This window comes from Tachysurus fulvidraco, chromosome 21, assembly GCF_022655615.1.
Source record: "Tachysurus fulvidraco isolate hzauxx_2018 chromosome 21, HZAU_PFXX_2.0, whole genome shotgun sequence".
Lineage (NCBI taxonomy): Eukaryota > Metazoa > Chordata > Actinopteri > Siluriformes > Bagridae > Tachysurus > Tachysurus fulvidraco.
The window spans coordinates 11,602,317-11,622,035 of NC_062538.1; the positions used below are offsets into that span (position 1 = coordinate 11,602,317).

Consider the following 19,719-nt stretch of genomic DNA (forward strand, 5'->3'; position numbering starts at 1 on the left):
TGAATTAATCAAGTAGTTACCAAAATCAAGCTATAAAATAACATAAAACATGGTAATGTGATGCAGTGGAGTTATTTCAGGAAGTTCTTTTTTCTTACTTATACCTCAATTTTCCAGTAAATATTCATTCATTCATTTTCCACCGCTTGTACGAACTTCTCGGGTCACGGGGAGCCTGTGCCTATCTCAAGCTTCATCGGGCATCAAGGCAGGATACACCCTGGACCGTGCCAACCACACACACACTACGGACAATTTTCCAGAGATGCCAATCAACCTACCATGCATGTCTTTGGACCGGGGGAGGAAACAGGAGTACCCGGAGGGAACATGCAAACTCCACACACACACAAGGCGGAGGCGGGAATCGAACCCCCAACCCTGGAGGTGTGAGGCAAACATGCTAACCACTAAGCCACCATGCCCCTCTTCAAATAAATATATATTTTTTAATTTATTAAATCATTACATAGTATATTTATTAACTATTTAGAGTAGGAACTATAAGGCAATGTCTACCAAACAATTTAGTTCCCTAACCTAAGCCTTTCTTTTTTTCTTTTTTGACAAAAAGCTCGTAATTTTAGCAAGAATCTGTCGCATAAACTCTTGTCTTGTAGACTTTTCATTTGTATGAATATAAAGTTACAGCGTTACCTCTGACTTTTACACCTTGCCGATACCGAAGCCTCCGTCCATACATGTTAAATAAATGTCTCCTTGAACAAAAAACCTTCATGCAAATAATTACACCTTTTAATGTGGAGTGAGCACCATCCCTGAGAAAGAGCTCTTACTACAGAAATGCTGACATATTAGAAGGAGTGCATTAAAATAAAGCTGTGATTTGTAGCTGCACTATTGTCAGAGCTGCTGTTATAGAATGTTAATCAACACCTTCTAAACAGTCTGAGTAGAGAACCTAACAGGGCTACGCTATCATCTGCTTTTAAACTTGGCAATTTATTATTCACATTTAGGTACTAAATTTAAAGTAGGTAAGAGTGGATTGTAATTTTTAAAGAATTTGGCAATCCTATAAGTTGTTCCCCGTTGTGTCCATCCATTAGGTTGTGCTCTCTTTGGAAGAAACTAGGACAGAAGCAGAGGAAGCTGATTTATGGGCAGGTGCTCTGTCCTGCTTTATCACCTATCATCAGATCGAGATGGTAAATCCTAGTGTTTATGAGAGGAGTATGAGGAACCTGGCCAAGCTATGGAAGGAGCGGACTTGGCTCATAGACAAAATGTCATCTGCCAGACTACACTTTGTCCTTGTTGTCCATCTTGAGCAGTCTGATAGAAAGTCTGTCAGGGGGATGAGTTGTTCCTTAAGAAAAGATGAAAGTTGATCATCTTACAGAACATCTGTTTGAAACCACATTTCTCAGGTTACTGAAATGTTTGCCAATGATAAAAAATAAAAGATCAGGTTTCGGACAGGTTTCTGTTTCAGAACCACTGTTATGCATGCTGTATAATCGTCTGTGAGAAAAGTCTGGATTTTATTTGCTAGAATTGTTCATTGACTGAATCTTTCCCGAACCTATTATGCAAAGTTGCTGAATTTAATATGCAAATGTATGAATGCTTCAGAAGATGCCCCATCAAACCTCTCAAAGCTTTCTAATTAGGTTAAAGCTGGTCTTAAGCTGGCAATAAACAGTGCAAAGTGTGAATAAATTGCAACTCTATAATGCACTTTGCCTGAATTTCTCATTTGATATAATCTGGGGTAAAGTTCATGGACCCTCAGCAGTCACAAAACTTTTATCATTATGTCTGAATCCAAGTGACCTATGGTAAAATTAAGATTATCTAGACTAGATGTCAAATAAGCACACTCTTTAGAATATCAGGCCACACCCATTATAAGTGTCCTCAGATCTGTCCATGTTATGCTACGTTTTGTTTTAAATGAATTGTGAAAAAGAGTGTGCATGAGTGTACGTGTGTGTGTTTGTGTGTGTGTGTTTGTGTGCTGGCTGAAAGCCCTGTGGACCAGCCGGCTATCTGATAGAGGAGGTTTTGACAGGCTCTAAGGGGAAAACCTGGACAGGCCAGTAGAGATTGAGGGCACCAGGTGTCTGGGGCCTGGGTATGCTAGGCACTCCGAGGGCACCCTAAGTTTAGCAGTTACATTACTTTACATGCAATGTTTTTCTGTAGCTGCTGCATTTGTCGAAGATAAAACGGTCTGCCAGCCAACAAGTAGACCACCCTCTCACTCTCTACCAGAATAGATAGCATCCATTTACCTCCACCGATCGATCCAAACTGGACTTTAAAATCACCTCCTCTGGGCAGTATCAATACATGTTGCACTGTTGACAGTTTTTTAAATCGCCCACAAATGGCTATCTGAACACCACAGAAAATTAGTGTGGCTTGTTGGTATGAAGCCAGGGTTTGTTACTAGCTCACTGCTTCCTTACTTTAATTGGTTTGCCTTTGGCTCCTCTGTGTGTGTGCAGATTTGCCGCAGACCGAAACAAAGCCGTTAGTAGAAGACACTTTTGACATTAAGTTAGACTTGGACTCTTATTTCAACCCATGTTGCTTATTTGTTTTGCTGAAAGGACAATCTGTTCATGTTTGGCAGACCAGGAGATTTACCTTTTCACTGAGTTAATCACACTTCCTGTATCTTAGCAAAGTGCATAACCTTTTAAAGACACCCCCAAAGATGGACGACCTAAGGATCGTGCTTTTTAGCCTCCGCTGAATAATAGGGCCTCCATTAAAATAATAAGCTCTTCATGCCCCCTGACCTTTGTTTCTGACCTCACAGGAGACTGGGTGTTCATCAGTCTCACTAGCGTGTATTTTGTGACAGGCACTCTTTCCCATCAATCTAGTTATTGGAGATTGATAGCATACTGAGATGCTTCCTGCTCAGATTGTGCCACTCTAGGTAATGAGTTTTTTTATTTTAGTACAGTGCATCATTTCAAAAGGGCACAAAGCTACGAAAAAACTCAGGGTATGCAGACCGTGAAGGAGCCTTTATGTTCGTTGTGCACTTAAAATTGTGAGACAGCACCATGGAAACTGTGCGTGAAGGTCAGCTGTCAGAATGGTGTGGGTCGGCGTGTGTTGGTTGTCAAGCCTGAGGGTTAACCAAGATGGGAGTGACAGAGTCCTGCTGGGCGGGGAGGCGATAAGTGACACTCGCCATGCTGTGGCATGCACTCATTGCTAATCAGGGTGACATGAGAACGTTCAGCTTTACCCACACCATTCAGAATACCTTCTGTATATTGTGCATGTAAAACACACACCAATCTTATACAGACTGATAAAGCCATTCCCACTCACTCACCCTATCTTTCCCCCCATCGAGATAAGACATTAAGAGGTTCTCAAGGTTTGTGTTAGTAACCAGAAAGCTGTGGGGTCAAAGGTGATTTGTGACAGGTAAAGATCTATTGGCTCCTGAGAGTGTAAATTCAAATACCAGAACTCCCACCAAGTCATTGGCCCCCTGAGGTCATGCGTTCAAACCCAAGGACCGCCACTGTTCAGCTCTTGAGGATGTTAGTTTGAGTCTCAGAATAGCCAAAGAGAAATTGAGGAACCTCAGCTGCTCTATGCTTAGTTTGCAATCTGCCTGAGCTCAGTGTCACTTTGAATAAAAGCATCTGCCAAGTAAATGAATGTTAATGTTAATGTCATACGTCTTTCTTTTCCCTATCTCTGTCAGACAGCCACAAACGATTTATCCCATCTCTGATGTAGTCCTTTTTCCCCGTAACTCAAATAGAGACACATCAATGTGTTTTTCATGTAAAGAGCAATATTTCTTGTCTCTGTGTATAGAATTCCAAGAATGAGTCTTTGTTCCATGGGAAATGCACAGAACAAGGGAGCTGTCTTATTTATTCTTTTTTTTCCACCACACCTTCATCTGCCTTTTGAGGCTTTTGCCAAGTACGCCCAGCACGGAGCTCTGGCAGACTATTGTGTGGGTGTAACATTAATGCTTCTGGACAGACATTTGTTTGGAAGCAGAGGATGAGTGATATGTGAAGCGCTGGAAGATGTGCAGTCGCGTACGCTGGGTGAATGATGGGCCAACTGTGCAAGATCGCTCTAGGCCTGCTCAGGGAGCTGTAATATGAGATGGAAGCCCTCCATCTGTGGCTCTGAAAGGGCCACCGGGCCAAAGGCTTAGCTGACCTGTGCCCAAGGGAGCCCTGTCAGTAATCATCTAAAGAGCTCCCTCTAGAGGCTTGGGAGATTAAGCACTTATTGAGTGAGAGCAGGTGGGCTGAAGATCTGAACATTCAGCTCTCATCGCAGCTTTATCACAGATTGCTGAGTGATGATCAGTCTTTCTCCTGCTGTTTTAGTATCGCTGGACCTGAAAAATCATAGTGTGTTTATCACTCATTTGACTTCTTAAGGCTTCCCTTCCTTTCCTCCTTTTCCTGTCTTTTTTGATCGCTTCATTGAGTTAAATTTTGTTTTGTTTTTTTAAACCTTTGAGTAAGAGTAGCTTAAAACCTTGGGCCAGAGTAACCTAAAATACTCAGTGTGAGGTATGTGCTGTTGAAGTACACCACACAAACATTTTGAATGTTTTTAAATATTTCTAAATCTAAATAAATTTTTTTATCCATATAAGTAGAAACATTGGTTCACTGCAACAGTCCCAGTACCCCTGCCATTTTTCAATCCATTGTTGAATGTCAGGAATCTGACCTTGTGGTGACCCGCTTTCTGTCAGGAAAACACCAGGAGAGCTTTCACAACCAGTCCTCTGCCTTTCTTTATATAGAAGCTTGCCCCGGTCATCACCTATCCAACCTAGGTCACACAGAAAGATTTATAGTAAGAAAGGGGATTAACATCATGGCAGTGCTTTGCTACATTTCTGTATTTTGTGTTAAGTAGCAGTGATAGATGGCAAACTTTTTCTATCTTAACGACAAATTGCAATTGCATTGTGTGCTTTATTGACCAGCTGGCATCATCAGTCTTCAGCAAATGAATAGAGAAATGAATTAGTGTCATGTTGATAAGTTGTTTGTTTTGTTCCTGTAGTTTAATGTGGTCGGTTCTCTTCAGGAATCACCAGAGCACATCTTATGGTCACTGAAGGCATATAACAGAAGTGATGAATGCTTCAGTGTGATGATGAAAATGTTGCAGTGTGACAACCTTAATCCTCCGCTTTATTGATTTTCTGATATATGACAGGTCCATCTTCTTTGCTTTGGGCTGCATGGCCCAAAGAGTCGAGTAATCCTTTGCTGTTTGTTTTCTGGGAGTTTTTTTTTACACAAACCCTCGCCTCAGTGACCCAGGAAAGACATCCACTCAATATCCTAAAGCAAAAAGACCTTATCGGCCTTGCTCTCCTTAATCCTGTATGAAGTGCTGATGGACAAGTGGATGGCTGTGAGCTTTGGTTGGGATCACGTGCTAAATTGAAGCCCTTGGGGTATTGAATAGTTAAAGTAGAGTTTCCCAGGATGCAAATCGCTGCATAGGCGTAATGTACACCAGTTCAGTCAGCATTGCTGTCTCGAGGCTTTGAGACATATGTTGATGATGTCTCGTCAGCGCCTGTCTCGAGCAGAATCACTCTTGCAGGAAATGTAAGCCGTTAATTATTTGGCCGAGAAAATGGCTGACTTTCACAATTGGTGACCTATGATGGATGGAAGAACGGCAATGAAGAAGCTAAAGATACCACCTAGCCTGTCACAAGCAAGACCTTATTATGTTTGGTGAAATGCATACAGTATGCATGATGTGGAAAATTCTGGGCAATAAAAAGTACTGAAGTTGAAAGAGACAATATTTTTCCTTAGCCTAGTTTTTGCTTTTTTAGTTGGGATGAAGTAGCACCCTGGTGAATAATGGTTCTTGAATGTATCTCCACAAGTTTTGTGCATAATGAGTTTGAAAACACATTCATACACACTCACAAACAGCAGGCACAATCAGTATTCCAGTGGTGCATTTGAAATCCACATAATGATAATCCAAGTGCTCTCGAGCTCCATCTGGGCTCAGTGGTCTTTTATTGTATCTAATGAGTAGAAATCTTTGTGTCGATGCACCAGCAGAGCTTCTGTCCACAGCGGGATCTCAACGTTAACCTCACATTAGTTGTGAGCTGCAGGGTCGCTGTTGGGTGTCTGCTTACCCAAGGTTCTCTGACTGGGCTAAAAATCAGCCAATGCTCTGTTGCGTACTTCTGAGCTACAAAACACCTCAATCCCACATTGCTTCCTTGTGCATGTCCAGGCACTAGCACATGATCCCATGCTGTATATATGAGACCTGACCCAGGTCAACTCTTCTGCAACATTTTATATCGCCTTGCATCCTTGTTTGTCGTTCACATGTCACCCCATCACCCAACTCCTCTGTTACTTTCATAAAAAACAAGAAGTAAATCTTGGACTAGCAGGGTGCTTCAACAACGTGTTCTCTTCTCTTAAAAGCCTCATCATTTAAAGACACTTTAAGCTTTAATGTCAAGTGCAGGATTATTCCTCACTACTCATTATTTTAGATTCTTTCATGATATATAGAAATCTTTATATATGACTCATCAATCTCTCTCTTTCCTCTAGCAAGGGATTTTAAAAATGTATGTGCCTTATTCACATTTCCCAGATTTTATCGAGGTGACTACCACCTTGACGTGTGCATCAATGACTACCTGGATGTCTACTGTCCCCACTACATGGACTCGGTGCCGGAGGAGAGGACAGAGCGCTACATGCTGTACATGGTCAACTATGATGGCTACAGCTCCTGTGACCACACAGCGACAGGCTTCAAACGCTGGGAGTGCAATCGCCCTTACTCTCCCACTGGGCCTCTCAAGTTCTCTGAGAAGTTTCAGCTCTTCACACCATTCTCGCTGGGCTTTGAGTTCCGACCAGGCAGAGAATACTACTATATATGTGAGTATATATATATAGTCATGCATGAAACCACATAAACTACATAATGCAGATACATACCAGGATTATTATTAACTAAATGTAAAACTATAACAGACATTTCTGTCATTAAAAACAGGGTAGCTCTCTCATAGCTCCAGGGTCTCTGGTTCGATCCTGATATCAGGTTACAGTTTCTGCAGAGGTTCACATGCTTTCCCCATTTTTTCACATGTGATTGTGTGTGAATGAGTGTGTGCTTGATGCCCTGCAAAACATTGGTGTCTTATCCAGGGTGTATTCCAGATTCATGGCCTGTTTTTCAGTGGTGTGCTTTAGATCTTACAGAACTCTGACCAAGTTAATGTGAATATTGATGATGACTAAAAAAAGAACAAAAAAAAAAGGTTACAAAGGTTACAACCAATTGTACAACTGAAAAGTACACCTAAGTGAAAATCAGTAATACAAAATGATCACCAATTGAAACTATAATAATAATAATAATAATAATAATAATAATAATAATAATAATAATAATAATAATAATATAATTGCCAAATCTATTAGCTATTGCTTATTATAACATTACAATCAAGCAAATGGAATATTAAACCTATTTCTAATTACTTCAACTGTACATTTTCTTAATTTCATATTTTATTCTTTCTAGATACAAATGCTTAAAATGATATACCAGATAGTACAAATGCAATTTAAAACTAAAAATGTCTAGCAATAGGTTTAATAACGTATATTGTTATGATTTTATAATAGGAAATATTACATCAGTGTGACACAAAAACAGAAGCTGAAAAGAAATTAAAAAAAAGAAAAGATTTTTTCCTTTTATTGGTCATTCTATAATCATAATTTTTGTAAGTGGCCTACATTCTGGTTTCTTTTTGCAATTTGCTATTACTTGCTATGTACAAAACATTAAAGTATAATTTTAACCATTTTTAACTTATTAACAATTTCACAACAAAATCTGATTTTGTGAATGGACACATTCTTGCATTCTCTTAACAACGCTTTAGCCATGACCTCATGTTACAAAGGTAAATTCGTAGACAAGCGACTGTTTCCAAGCAGGGAGAAGAAAAGCTGTTGCTGAGAAAAAGTTTGTGCTTCAGCAATCCTGACAAAACCGACTGAAACAAAAACATGAACCCTGATGGAAAACCGTCTTTCCTTTAAGGGGGTCTTTGTTACGGCCTTAAAGTTTCAGCTTTCGCCTGCTCGCAAGAGGCCTCTTAAAAACAAGCATCTAAACCCATGTTTTTACAACTGGAGTCAGATCCCTATAGAGCGAGAGGCGGAAGACAAAATAAGATGCAGGAATGGTCTGACTGCCTGGACAGCTCTGGCTCTGGAGACATTCATTTATGCAGGCGCATGCAGGAGATTTGGAATTTGCATGATTCATCCTGATGAACTGACAGATCATGTGGGTTCATAAAAACAATGCAGTTGTTTGTGTGGCATATAAAAAGATTGTGAGACGGAGAGAAGTGCACAGTAAACAGTGATTAGGTGTGAGATCACAGCAGATCTGAGTGTTTTTTTTTCTTCTTTTTTTCTTTCTTTTTTAACATGGTCATGTATGAAAGGAATTGCCGCAATGTAAAACGGAGCTCATTATTCTGAGCCTTTGAGTAAGAGCAGTAGGACGTGTAACCAGTTGAAATGTTGGAGCTGTCAGGTAATCGGAAGGTTTTACAGGAATAGGCAGTGAGAGAATATGAGCCTGTGCACAGCCTACAGTTCTTTCCTGTGTGACTCAGTTTTATGACTCAACAGTTGCGGACTCGCTTTAACAAATAGCCAGTTACTCCGACCTACGGATGCAACCGAAGGGAGGATGAAATAACAAACAATCTGTCAGCAGTCAGGCATTTTTTGGCTCATATTGGAGTGTACAGTGGAGTGTTAAGGTAATCATACACCCACATAGCAGGGAATTTAATTTCAAGCAGAAAGCAACTGCTTAGATTGCAGTCAAGCAGATCGTATCAACGCCAAACATTTCAGAATTGTTTGTAAAAGCGAAAGTGTGTGAGCTAAACAGCTTTGGGCAATTGGCTTACTGCAAGGAGCAAAGCTATTAATTGTCAGCAACTACATTTTCCGTAGTAATGAAATATTATGAGAATTAAGGAGCAATATTGATATTCAATGTACATATTCATGTCCTGAAGCCAGTACACATTTGATCCACCAGGATTAGAATTGCAGATATTTATTTACAACATTTAGCATTAGTGTTCTTAAATAGGCCTTCATTCTGCAGTAAGGAGTAACACAAATAATAGATGAAAAGATTCAACAATAATTTTGTCAAAGTAAAATAACAGCATCTTATGAGAAATAATATAAGAATCTGCTCAATGCTAATCATTTTTGTATTTTAGCTAGCATTTAATGAAGTGTGTGCCTAGATAAACTTTGTTTAATGGTTAAACTTAGATGAAAGAATGTGAGCTACAATTTTCTTAACTGTAAATAGTAGTTACCTGCATATTTAAGGTAGCTGCCAATTTAGCACTAAATCAGACCAACAGTTACTTATTAGATGACATTCGTAACCTGTCTATTTTTATTGTATTTTGTTAGCTGAGAAGTCCTGCCAGATGCCTTGTAGCTGCGATTTTGTATGTGTCCTTCTTTTTTTAGTTGGATCTACACTTTTCTGTGTCTGCATGAACAACACTGTGTGCCTTTGTTACAGCCAGTGATGGTTAATCACTGCGAGTGAGAGGTCGCTCTTGCAGAGCCTGAGGGTGACACAGTTAGCCTCAGAGCTGTCAGTCACAGGTCTGGCCTGTTCAGGAAGCGATCAGTAGGGATCAGAAGGCTGGCCCCTGCAGGGTCAAAAGTGACCATGTTCCGATGGATGCGGTCGAATTTTTGATTCCTGAATGGCTTAGGGCGGCATGTTTTTCCAATATGGTATGGGTGGAAGTCTGATCTTAATCTGGGAGGATTGAAATCCAATTTCAAGGGAGTTTTTTTGTCTCTCCAAACTTCTGTGTTGTATGAGAAGAGAAGTTGAGGGTTTGTTAAAGGAGCTGATGGTGGCGCTCACTATCTGATATGAGCTTGCTTCAAAAGAATCTGTACACTATCACGGAAAAATCTGCTCATATTTCTACCGAAGACTTAAGATACGGCATCCTTTAATGAGTGACCACATTTGACTTTATGTTGTGTTTTCAGCGCATAAGAATGTGGCGTAACAGAAGACAGCAGGGCGCCTTATCTTACAGATGGGCATTAATCCATATTTTTATCATTCATCAGACCTCTCGGTTTCATCTCGTCTGATCTCATAGCTGAAATAGTGTTTGCGAGTCTTTAAGTCTTACGTGTGGATGCATGGGTATGTTGGGGCTGTAATGTCTGTTATGTGAGTCTGGAGAAATTAAGAAGCTGCTCAGGCTTTGGCAGCATGCAGTGGCCTTGAGTCTGGGTTAGTTGTGTCTTGAGTTGTGTCTGAACTTGCACGGTGAGGTAAGTTACATGATCCAGGGTTCAACAAGGCAAAGGTATAATTTCAGTGATGGACTGGACTCAAGTGTCTTTTATGCAACACCCGCATAATTATCTTAATGCAGTATAGACTGCAATGTTGATAACTGTTCTTTTTCACTATTGCAAATTCTGAAAGGTATATGAAGGCACTGGGAGTCTGTCGTTCCTCTGTAAGCATGACAGGTACCACTTAAAACAGGAATGAAAAATTGAAGGAAGTAATTTGGCCTAAATAACCAGTGACATCCTGTAACTGAAGAAAGAGTCTCAGTGTGTACTGTAAAAGTAGCAAAAGATGGTAATGAATAGAAAGCAGTGCAAGACCCACCCAGAGCAGTGCCAGATTTCTAATGGGATGTTTCCAATATGGCTGGACTCGAGACATAAGGCAAAAGTAAAAAGTAAATATTCTTGTGGGGACACGATTAAGGGTTTACAAACCGCCAGTTGTGTCCCTGTAGACAGAACATAAGTGCTTTGATTTAACCCATCCTCTTCCCACAGTATGGAAGGAAGGATGAAAGGCGAGACAGCAGACAGATTAAGAGCAGCTGGAGACCCCACACAGCAGAGAATCATGGGGGTCAGGGCTGGCAGCAACGCACTGCATTCTGGGAATATACACAGGCTTCAGGGATTATGTCCACAATTTACATGCACATAGATGTCTGGTTGTAATATTAGCTCATACATCTATACCTAATTGTTCAGTTTATGATTCTTTCAGCCCTGACTTGTTTGATGCCCGAGGTTTGCTTTTTTAAGTCTGTCATTCTGTACCATACCCACCTCAAACCACAATGATTTGAAGTTTATCCAATAAGGAATTTGCTGTCCTCTATTAACACAAATTAATGTCCTTCACTGTAACTCTGGAACGTTATAGAAACAAAGTTGCTTAAAGCTTCCCCTTTAGAGTCTTGTCTCCCAAAGTTTTCACGGGCAATTTTATGTGAAAGCTGGAAGTAAAATGAATAGTAATAAAGTTCAGTTTAAGTCTTGATCAGCAAGATCTTCACCTCTTCTTTGAGGTCTCTCCTCACTTGCTACGGGTATAAGATCCTGTCCATACCACATACAATGGAAGTCCATTATCAGGAAAAAGAAAATCGAATCAAAGTGTGAACATGGTCATGTTTGACTCCTGCAGAACCACACCCTATTTTACTCATTTAATTGCTGTCTAGACAGGACAGGTATTATAGACATTGCTCAGTGAAAATAATTAAAATACAATAGGTCTGATAAACATTTGTATATTTGTAATTACCGACTCTTTCTGCTATAGTACCAATCTAAGGATTGGTATTCTCAGCAACAACACAATCTAAACAGGTACTGAATTTACTATAGCTAAATAAACAGTCCTTATGGGAAATGTTTTAATGCTATAGATATTTGTAAATGTAAATTATTCTGATGGATAGCCGTTGTAGATCTGACTCTAGCAGCGGCATTGATTGAATGGAGGTCGTTTGTATATCGTCAGTCCAGATCTTTGCCTAACAGGTGTGGTGCTTATCACCTGTCATCTGCAGCTGTCGATGTTATTAGCACCCAATAGGACTTTAAGTAGCAGGCGTTGATGTATATAGTAACCAATCATGATTTAGAGGCAGGTGGAAAGATCATGTGACCTCTATTAGAGGTCATAAAGGTCAGAGGCACTGTAATTGTCCCTCATATGTATGTTTAAAAGCATTTAGTTTTTTTAGTCGGGACCAAAACAGGCAGTTTTTAAAATGCATGCATATACAGTAAACTAAAACTATGTAAACTAATTGAATCAGTAGCTGTCTACTGTTTAGCAGATAGTTCTGTGTGAAGTGTCATTGAATGGAGGCATTGATTTGAAATGTTTTTTTATTTCTCATTAAACAGTCACCTTTACGTCTTGTGAGATCTGTGAAAGAAATAGTCTCTCTCTCTCCAGATTCCATGACCCTCATTTGCATTAACTCCTGACAGCAGGAGATTACATTACCTGGTGCACAAAGAGAGGGTGGGCAGTGAAGGAGCCTCTCTCCCTGCTCCTTTTTAAGCACTAATAGGCTTTCTTTTATGGAAAGAACAAATTGAGAAACATGGCCCGTGGCTGACAGGCCAGTAGATACAGAATTGTCGATGTAGAACTGTCTGTGTATATGGCCAGGAAATGAAATGAATGCTGATTGCGTTTCCCTTTGAGACCTGTGTGCTCACAGCGGCATTTAAATGAGACCTGGAACATGTGCAGTGCTTGTGACATTAGCAGCTCTGCTTAGGTAGGTAATGGCTCAGAGGAGACAGAGAGTACTCCAGTATCAAAGTGCATTTGCAATGGGTTTGTTTTCTATCACTTCGCCACTCATGGTACATCACAGCACATTAGCAAGGAAGAAAAAAGTGTTTCTAGCTGAGGACAGAATAGTTCTAATAATGCAGTCATTTTACTCTTCAAAAGTTCTCAATACATTCACAACATTTATTTTAAACTTTTTTTAGTGTTTAAGACCATTTTCATTTATGCATTGATTCCTTTGTTCTTTTTCTCTTTCTTTCTTTTATTCATCTTCATTTATTCATAATGTAAATTCACTATGGATCACATCTACTGTATGCAGCATTTTTATATAGGCTGCATTGTGGCATATTCACTGTTAATTGAACATACTGTAAATTTTAAATTTCATTGAATCTTCAGACACGTACAAATGAGTCATGTTTTCTTGAAGTGCTGCTCATGGTTTGTCACAGGGCAGCTTACCACTTTTAAAAGATAATGGTATCCACCATTTACCCTGTACGTGATTGGATATTGTTGGCTATTTCTTGGACTCCTGGCTAAGATAGTTTTGGCATCTCCAGGATTTGGACCTGTTTCGTTTTCCAGACATTTGTCTGGAAAGCATTCCAGTAATGTTTCTGGAAGACATCTGTAAAGATTAGCATTGATCCCTGCATGATAAGTGATCTCTCTAAATCAAAGAGAAAATTTTATTTATTCTATTTTTTAATATGTATTCCCTGAGATTTTTCTGCTGCTCGTATAATAAAAGGTAATATATTCCACAATCTTTCCAGATGTGCATTCTGAAAATTACTAACATAACCGATTGACATCAATGATGTGATTGACAGGATTAAAATCCAAAAGATGCTTCTTTAGTAATTAGATTATTCTGCCTCCCCATTTAACACTAATCCAATACAAATTCAGTGTAAGTGTTTAGCTAATTCTGAAACAAAGTTTTTTTTCCCAACAGTGAAAAAGCTTAAGATTTATTGAATTAAAGTGAGTTACTGTAGCGTGATGAAAGCAAGCCAAACCCTCGTACCAAACCTCCTGCATACATGTGATTTTTCCTGCTGAATTCCAATACGCAGCTGTCCAGACCCAAATTCTTTATAAATTCAAAAACAGTTTAATTGTCCATGTTACTTATTCAAATAGTTTCGTATTGTGTGTTCTCATTGTTCTTTTGTCAAAAATAATCTTCATGTCAGTTTTGACTTTTCTTCCACACACTATTTTCATCACTTTACAATCACAGAGGCAAAAGCAGCCACTTTTTAGCCCGGGTTATTTAGGGTTAAATATTTTACAGTAAACAGAAATTCTGTGACTTCACATGTGTCTTGGATTCAGCGAATCTAGTAGTAAACATCTTAATTGTTTCCACAGCCTCCACGGTCGCTGAGAATGGGAGAAAGACCTGCCTGAGGCTGAAAGTTTTTGTCAGACCAGCAAGTAAGTTTTACGTGCTCCCTGTGGGGTTCATTTAGCACTGTTTCTTCTTATCAAGACTGGAATAAGATTGATGAAACCATGACATCATGATGCCTGTCCTGATAGCAGCCTGTTTTATGTTTCTCTCACAGACAACTGCGTGAAAACCGTCAGCGTTCATGACCGGGTCTTTGACGTCAATGACAGTAACTCAATAGAGCCCAGAGGTTTGTATGCTCATTTACTTTTCCTTTGGAGATTTTTGTGATCTGTTTTCTTGAATCTTCATAAAAAAAATTCCCATCTACTTTTAGACGATACGAGCCACGAATCTGCCGAGCCGTCCCGAGGGGACGTCAATTCTGCTGGACGTGTACATATGGCTGGTCTCTCGCTAGTCTCGGCCCTGATCATCCTCATCTCTCACATATCATTATAGCGGCCTACGTGAGCGTGGGTGCAGTAACAGGTCCCAATCTTAAAGCCGAGGAGGACTCTTAAAAGAGCACTTTTTTTAAAAAGTAGACATCAGACGTCCTCATTATCTCCACTGAGATTCAGAACATGTACCTCTAATGAGAAGATGCCAGAACGCCAGTCGATGTGAGTGGGATCTTCTCATCCGGGATTCATTACAGGAAGGATCTTGGAGGATATCGATACACTACCCAGATACATGTATATGCATACACACAACTTCTTTCATCAAGAAATGACTTACCTTAAAACGGAAGGTTGAAAAGACATATATACTCATTAGTTTTTTGGGGTTTTTTGGACATTATATTTGTAAAAGGAATGGCAGACTCCCATCAACAAGAGCCAGATGTCTAATTTCTGGAAACATGGGAACATTTTGGACACAACTATGTACAGGACTGATGGAGAACTGGTTACAGAGTGTACCTTTTAAAAAAAACAGAAAGAGATCATTTTTAATGGGACGAGTCTTTACCTGAGGACTTTATTGTTGTTTTTAAGAAGTTTTCTTATATAAAAAGAAATAAGCACTCGTCTGTTTTGTACATTGTGTACAGTTTAAAAAGCAGAATACAAAGTGGAGACTGTGTTCTTGAAGTGAAAAAGTGCTCAAGTGTAGTAGCAACAGTGGTATTTTGCTATAGAGTTTGAAGCCTCACTGATCAGTTGTTTAAATTAATATACATATTTGTTTGACAAAAAGCATTTCCCCCTATTTATTACTCATTATTTCACCCACAATCACTGCAGCTAATAGTGAGGTTTCACCCTGCGTTCACACTAGCAATCAGCAGTGTAGTTGTGGCCTGTCTAGCTTGTTGAAGTAAGCAGTAATACACTGGGGTGCATGATGTTATGGGAAAATAATCAGCAATGGGATGGAGTGATGTAACATGACACAGTGGATTATTTTCCTGTAGCAGCATGTACTTTTATCCTCTTTATGCCACAGAGATTTGCCAACTACACTCCTTTTAAGAACAACACTTTGTACTTTTTATCCATTTATAGTTACATTTAATGTTGTTGAACATCCACAAAGTTAATTCCTGTTATCACTTAACATGATGTTTTTTTTTTCTCTTTTGAAGTTAATAAGATAAAAAACAAAGCCTGTCATGTTACCGAGGAACCACAAAGCAGAAACGAAAAATCTAAAAGACTTTCCTGTGTCGGAAACCTTAAACTTACACCTACCTTCACATCTGAATGTTATAAAGCGCTAGAGACTTCATTCCATAAATATTAAATAAACATCTCCTTATAGAAACCATCTACTTAACAGCGATTACACTTTTTTGCTTGCATTTTTTATGACTTTTTTTTTTTCATTTTAAGGTGATTATGGCATGTCCAACATGAAAGTCCCAGTGAATTAGCTGTTACAGTATAAACTATAATGTTATAGAAAAGTGCATTAACATAAACATGCAATTTGCAGCTGCACTAATGTTAGGGTCGTTGTATAAAAGATTAATCAACATGTCTGACAAATCAGAACTAAGAAATGGTTACTGCTGTAGTATAAGCACTGATCAGGAATGGTACTATTCAAATGTACAGTTAATTGTATACACATAATTTCTGTTTAGGGCAGTGATTCAAACGTGACTGCTGGGCTCTTGAGCAAGGCCCTTAACAATCTTAATTAAGCTTAATTTGCTTAGCTGTGTGAAAGAGATAACTGTAAGTTGCAGTGGATAATGGTATCTGCCAAATTTTAAAAATCTTGTACATTTTATCCAAATAGATAGATGAGACACTGGTCAACCCTGACTAATGATTGGTCCATGAAATTTACAGAACACAATCACTTACTTAATGCCTTATATATAAAATCACACACATATCCATCATACAGTAAATTGCTTTGGGACATTTTGTCGTTCTTTAGTTGGGTCTTAAAGCACAGCTGATATTACTCTGCACACATTTTGTAGCGCATAATTTTCGGCACAGGATTTGGTTTCTCACTAATTTTAGCTAAAAACTATAAAACTAAATCCCAATTATTTTTTTACAGTCGGTAGAATCACAGCTTTGTCGTATATGACTTGCATAGGAAATAATTTGGGTGGTTGCTTGTGTGAACACACGGTAATTAAATACATATTTTTTAAGAAAAAACACCTTGGTTTTGTAGCCATAAGCCAAGTTAGATGTTAGGACATGTTGACATCTTTTTTATTGGCCCATTCAACTGTGTCCACATTGAATAAATGATTGATTTACAATTTACAGCCAACTAAGCATCAACCTAAATCCTATGATGGGATATTCTGAATGTTTTAATGCTAACTTCAATGATTATCATCTGTTGCACACAAACCAACCCAAAACAAAACAAAACAATAAAACATAAAACCATCTGCACACAGTTTAAAGCATTGGGAAACGTTCTAATATCTCGAGTAAGTGTAAAAATCATTTTCTTAAAAACATATAAAAGAATATTTAACACCTCCAAGTTTCGCTTTCAGCTTCTTAAAGACATAAACATGATATGTGCATGGGGAGGTGATGCTGACAAAGCAGTACACTGTAGCCGGCCCTGGTGGCAGCTGGAGGCCTGGAGTGATTTAATAGACTGTTTGAAGTCGTCCAGGATGACAGGAATGCAGGCCACATACTGTGGCCTCATGTGGGTCATTTCTGGAATTAAAAATCGACTTGCGCGTCAGACCGTACCGGTGTCCACTTCAGTGGTAGGCTAGCGTCACTGGCACAAACTCGAACAAGTGGGGGAGGGGACAAAAGTCTTTGTTGCGATCGATAGTAGTGGCTTTGCGGATTGAATAAAATGGTAAATATTTGCCTGTCTCTGTGCTGTTTCAGATTTTCTTCACAATTTACAGTTAGAGTGTAAGTGACTAAAAAAAATTAAGATGTCCAATTAAATGTTAAACGACTACAATTTTAACCTTACAACAAATCATCCATGTTTAATGTTGCTTTTTAAACCTAACTAATATAATCAACAAGTACATGGATTTTATAACCAATCAGTTGGTTCTCGCCTAAACCGCAGTCACATTTGAAATTTTTCAATTTTTACAAAGTAGTCTAAACTGTAAGTCACTATCATTAGTTTAAAATGATTAATTTTTCACTAATTAATGAGTTAATAAAATCTCATTCCTTTCAGCTTCAAGACAGCAACCGTTTATAGCCTTGCCTCTTTTTTCCAATTTTATGTTGAGCTAAAGTAACAGAACAACTCAACAAATACTAAAATACAAGATGAAAATTTTTCACTGAAATGAAACAAATTTATTGATTGGTGATTGATTGCAGTGTGCTGCTTTAACAAAACAATCTTGTTTTTTTGTTGTTTTGTTTTTTTAATAACATAGGAGAATATCGATCCTAATTTTATGGATACTGTGTATCCGTAGGTTGTCTATGTGATATGTGATATACAGTGATAATAGGAGTGAGACGTTTAACATACAAAAAAAGATGATAAATTACAGTGTTCATGAACATGTTCCTTTCTTTTATATGTGATGCTGATGAGTTTCCTGTGCATGATTTTAGTGGTGTGTTGGATCACTGATCTATGGGTCAGTAACACAAGTGGGTGTTTTTTCCTTTCTATGCAGGTGGATATGAAGCTTACAGAAGAAATGGATGCAGGACAGACATGATCTTTAACATGAAAGCATGTAGAATGCTTGTGAAGCAATACATGACAAATTTACGATGTTCGTTCATTTGTTCGTTCATTCGTTCATTTGTCTTTTCATTTTTAGTAACTTCTTTATCCCGGTCATGGTTATGGTGGCTTACATGACTTATTTGTTAACATTTTTGGAAATCTTGTCCACTGTTAGAAAATAATGGACAAGTGAAAATAATAGCCATGTAGTAAATACAGTTTGACATTAATCGTGACTTAGCCTTATTAAATAAGAAGAAGCAATGCATCTTCAAAGTCCTTCAACTCCAAAACCTGCAACATTGCAAAATCTCCCTGTCATATGGCATCAATACGGTTCAGTGTTGACTGTAACTGGTCTCTACATTTCTGTATAAAGGAAAAGCTTGTTAAAGGGGTAACGAAATGACAGTAGAATGATGATGATGGTGATGATGGTAATGATGTCTTGTCTGTTTTAACTTTAACCAAGCATGAGTCATTGCACCCATGATTGTTTTTGATTGTTGCATTTCCCCTTAGCACTGTAACATGATCACTTAATATGTAGATTCACACTCACCTGTTTCAGACATGGGCCATTTCAAGAAGTCTGGCTCGGTTCCTCTGCACGCTGGTCAGCTTTACCTGATGCTTGAGATCTTCTGCTTTATGTAACACACATTTTTATATCCTCAAATGCCATTGTTTGTAAATACACTTGTCAGAGCAGCTAAAACTAATTAAAAAAGATTCAATAAATCTGTCATTGTTGTAAATGTGTCTCTGTTGATGTCTCTCCATAACTCTGTTGATGTTCAATTCAATTCAATTGAATTAAATTTAAATATTTGTATAGCACTTTTTACAGTTGACATTGTCTCAAAGCAGCTTTACAGAACATAAACATAGAACAAAAGGTTAATATAAAGAATAATATGAGAATTAATAGAATATAAAATTCAAGATTATTATTAGATATATATATATATAGTTCACAACGTGTATGTATTTATCCCCAATGAGCAAGTCTGAGGTGACTCGGGCAGCAGTGGCAAGGAAAATCTCCCTTAGTTGGTAAAGGAAGAAACCTTGAGAGGAACCAGACTCAAAGGGGATTATAAATATACAGTCTGACAAATGTTGTACTGATGCAAAAGATCACATGGAGTTCACATCTCCTCTATAGTATCGCAGAGTCTAAGTGGAGCTGGTAGATCTTTGGATGCCTCAGGATTCTCAGAGTCAGCCTCATCTCAGTGGAGGTCCAAAATGGTCCAGTGGTTCAGTGGATGTCTCTCCATAACAATCAAACAAACAAACAAAAAAAAACATCTAAAGCTCATGCTTACACATACATAATGACTTCTATGATGTCACCAGGATGAGTTCATAAAACGCTATGAGTATGAGTTCATAGTCTCTAGCATTCCATCTCACAACAAATCAGTTTT

The 19,719-nt window shown here is 38.6% G+C and overlaps 1 protein-coding gene across 1 annotated transcript in view; it reads left to right on the forward strand.

Annotated features, from left to right (window-relative positions):
- efna5a (ephrin-A5a) overlaps positions 1–15,901 on the forward strand; it is a 59,600-nt gene extending 43,699 nt beyond the window's left edge. The window contains exons 2-5 of the mRNA XM_027140021.2: positions 6,634–6,926; positions 14,104–14,169; positions 14,301–14,375; positions 14,463–15,901. Of these exons, the coding sequence (XP_026995822.1) occupies positions 6,634–6,926; positions 14,104–14,169; positions 14,301–14,375; positions 14,463–14,587 (559 nt within the window). The 3' untranslated portion in view covers positions 14,588–15,901. The remainder of the gene's footprint in view (positions 1–6,633; positions 6,927–14,103; positions 14,170–14,300; positions 14,376–14,462) is intronic.
- Positions 15,902–19,719: the final 3,818 nt, after the last annotated feature.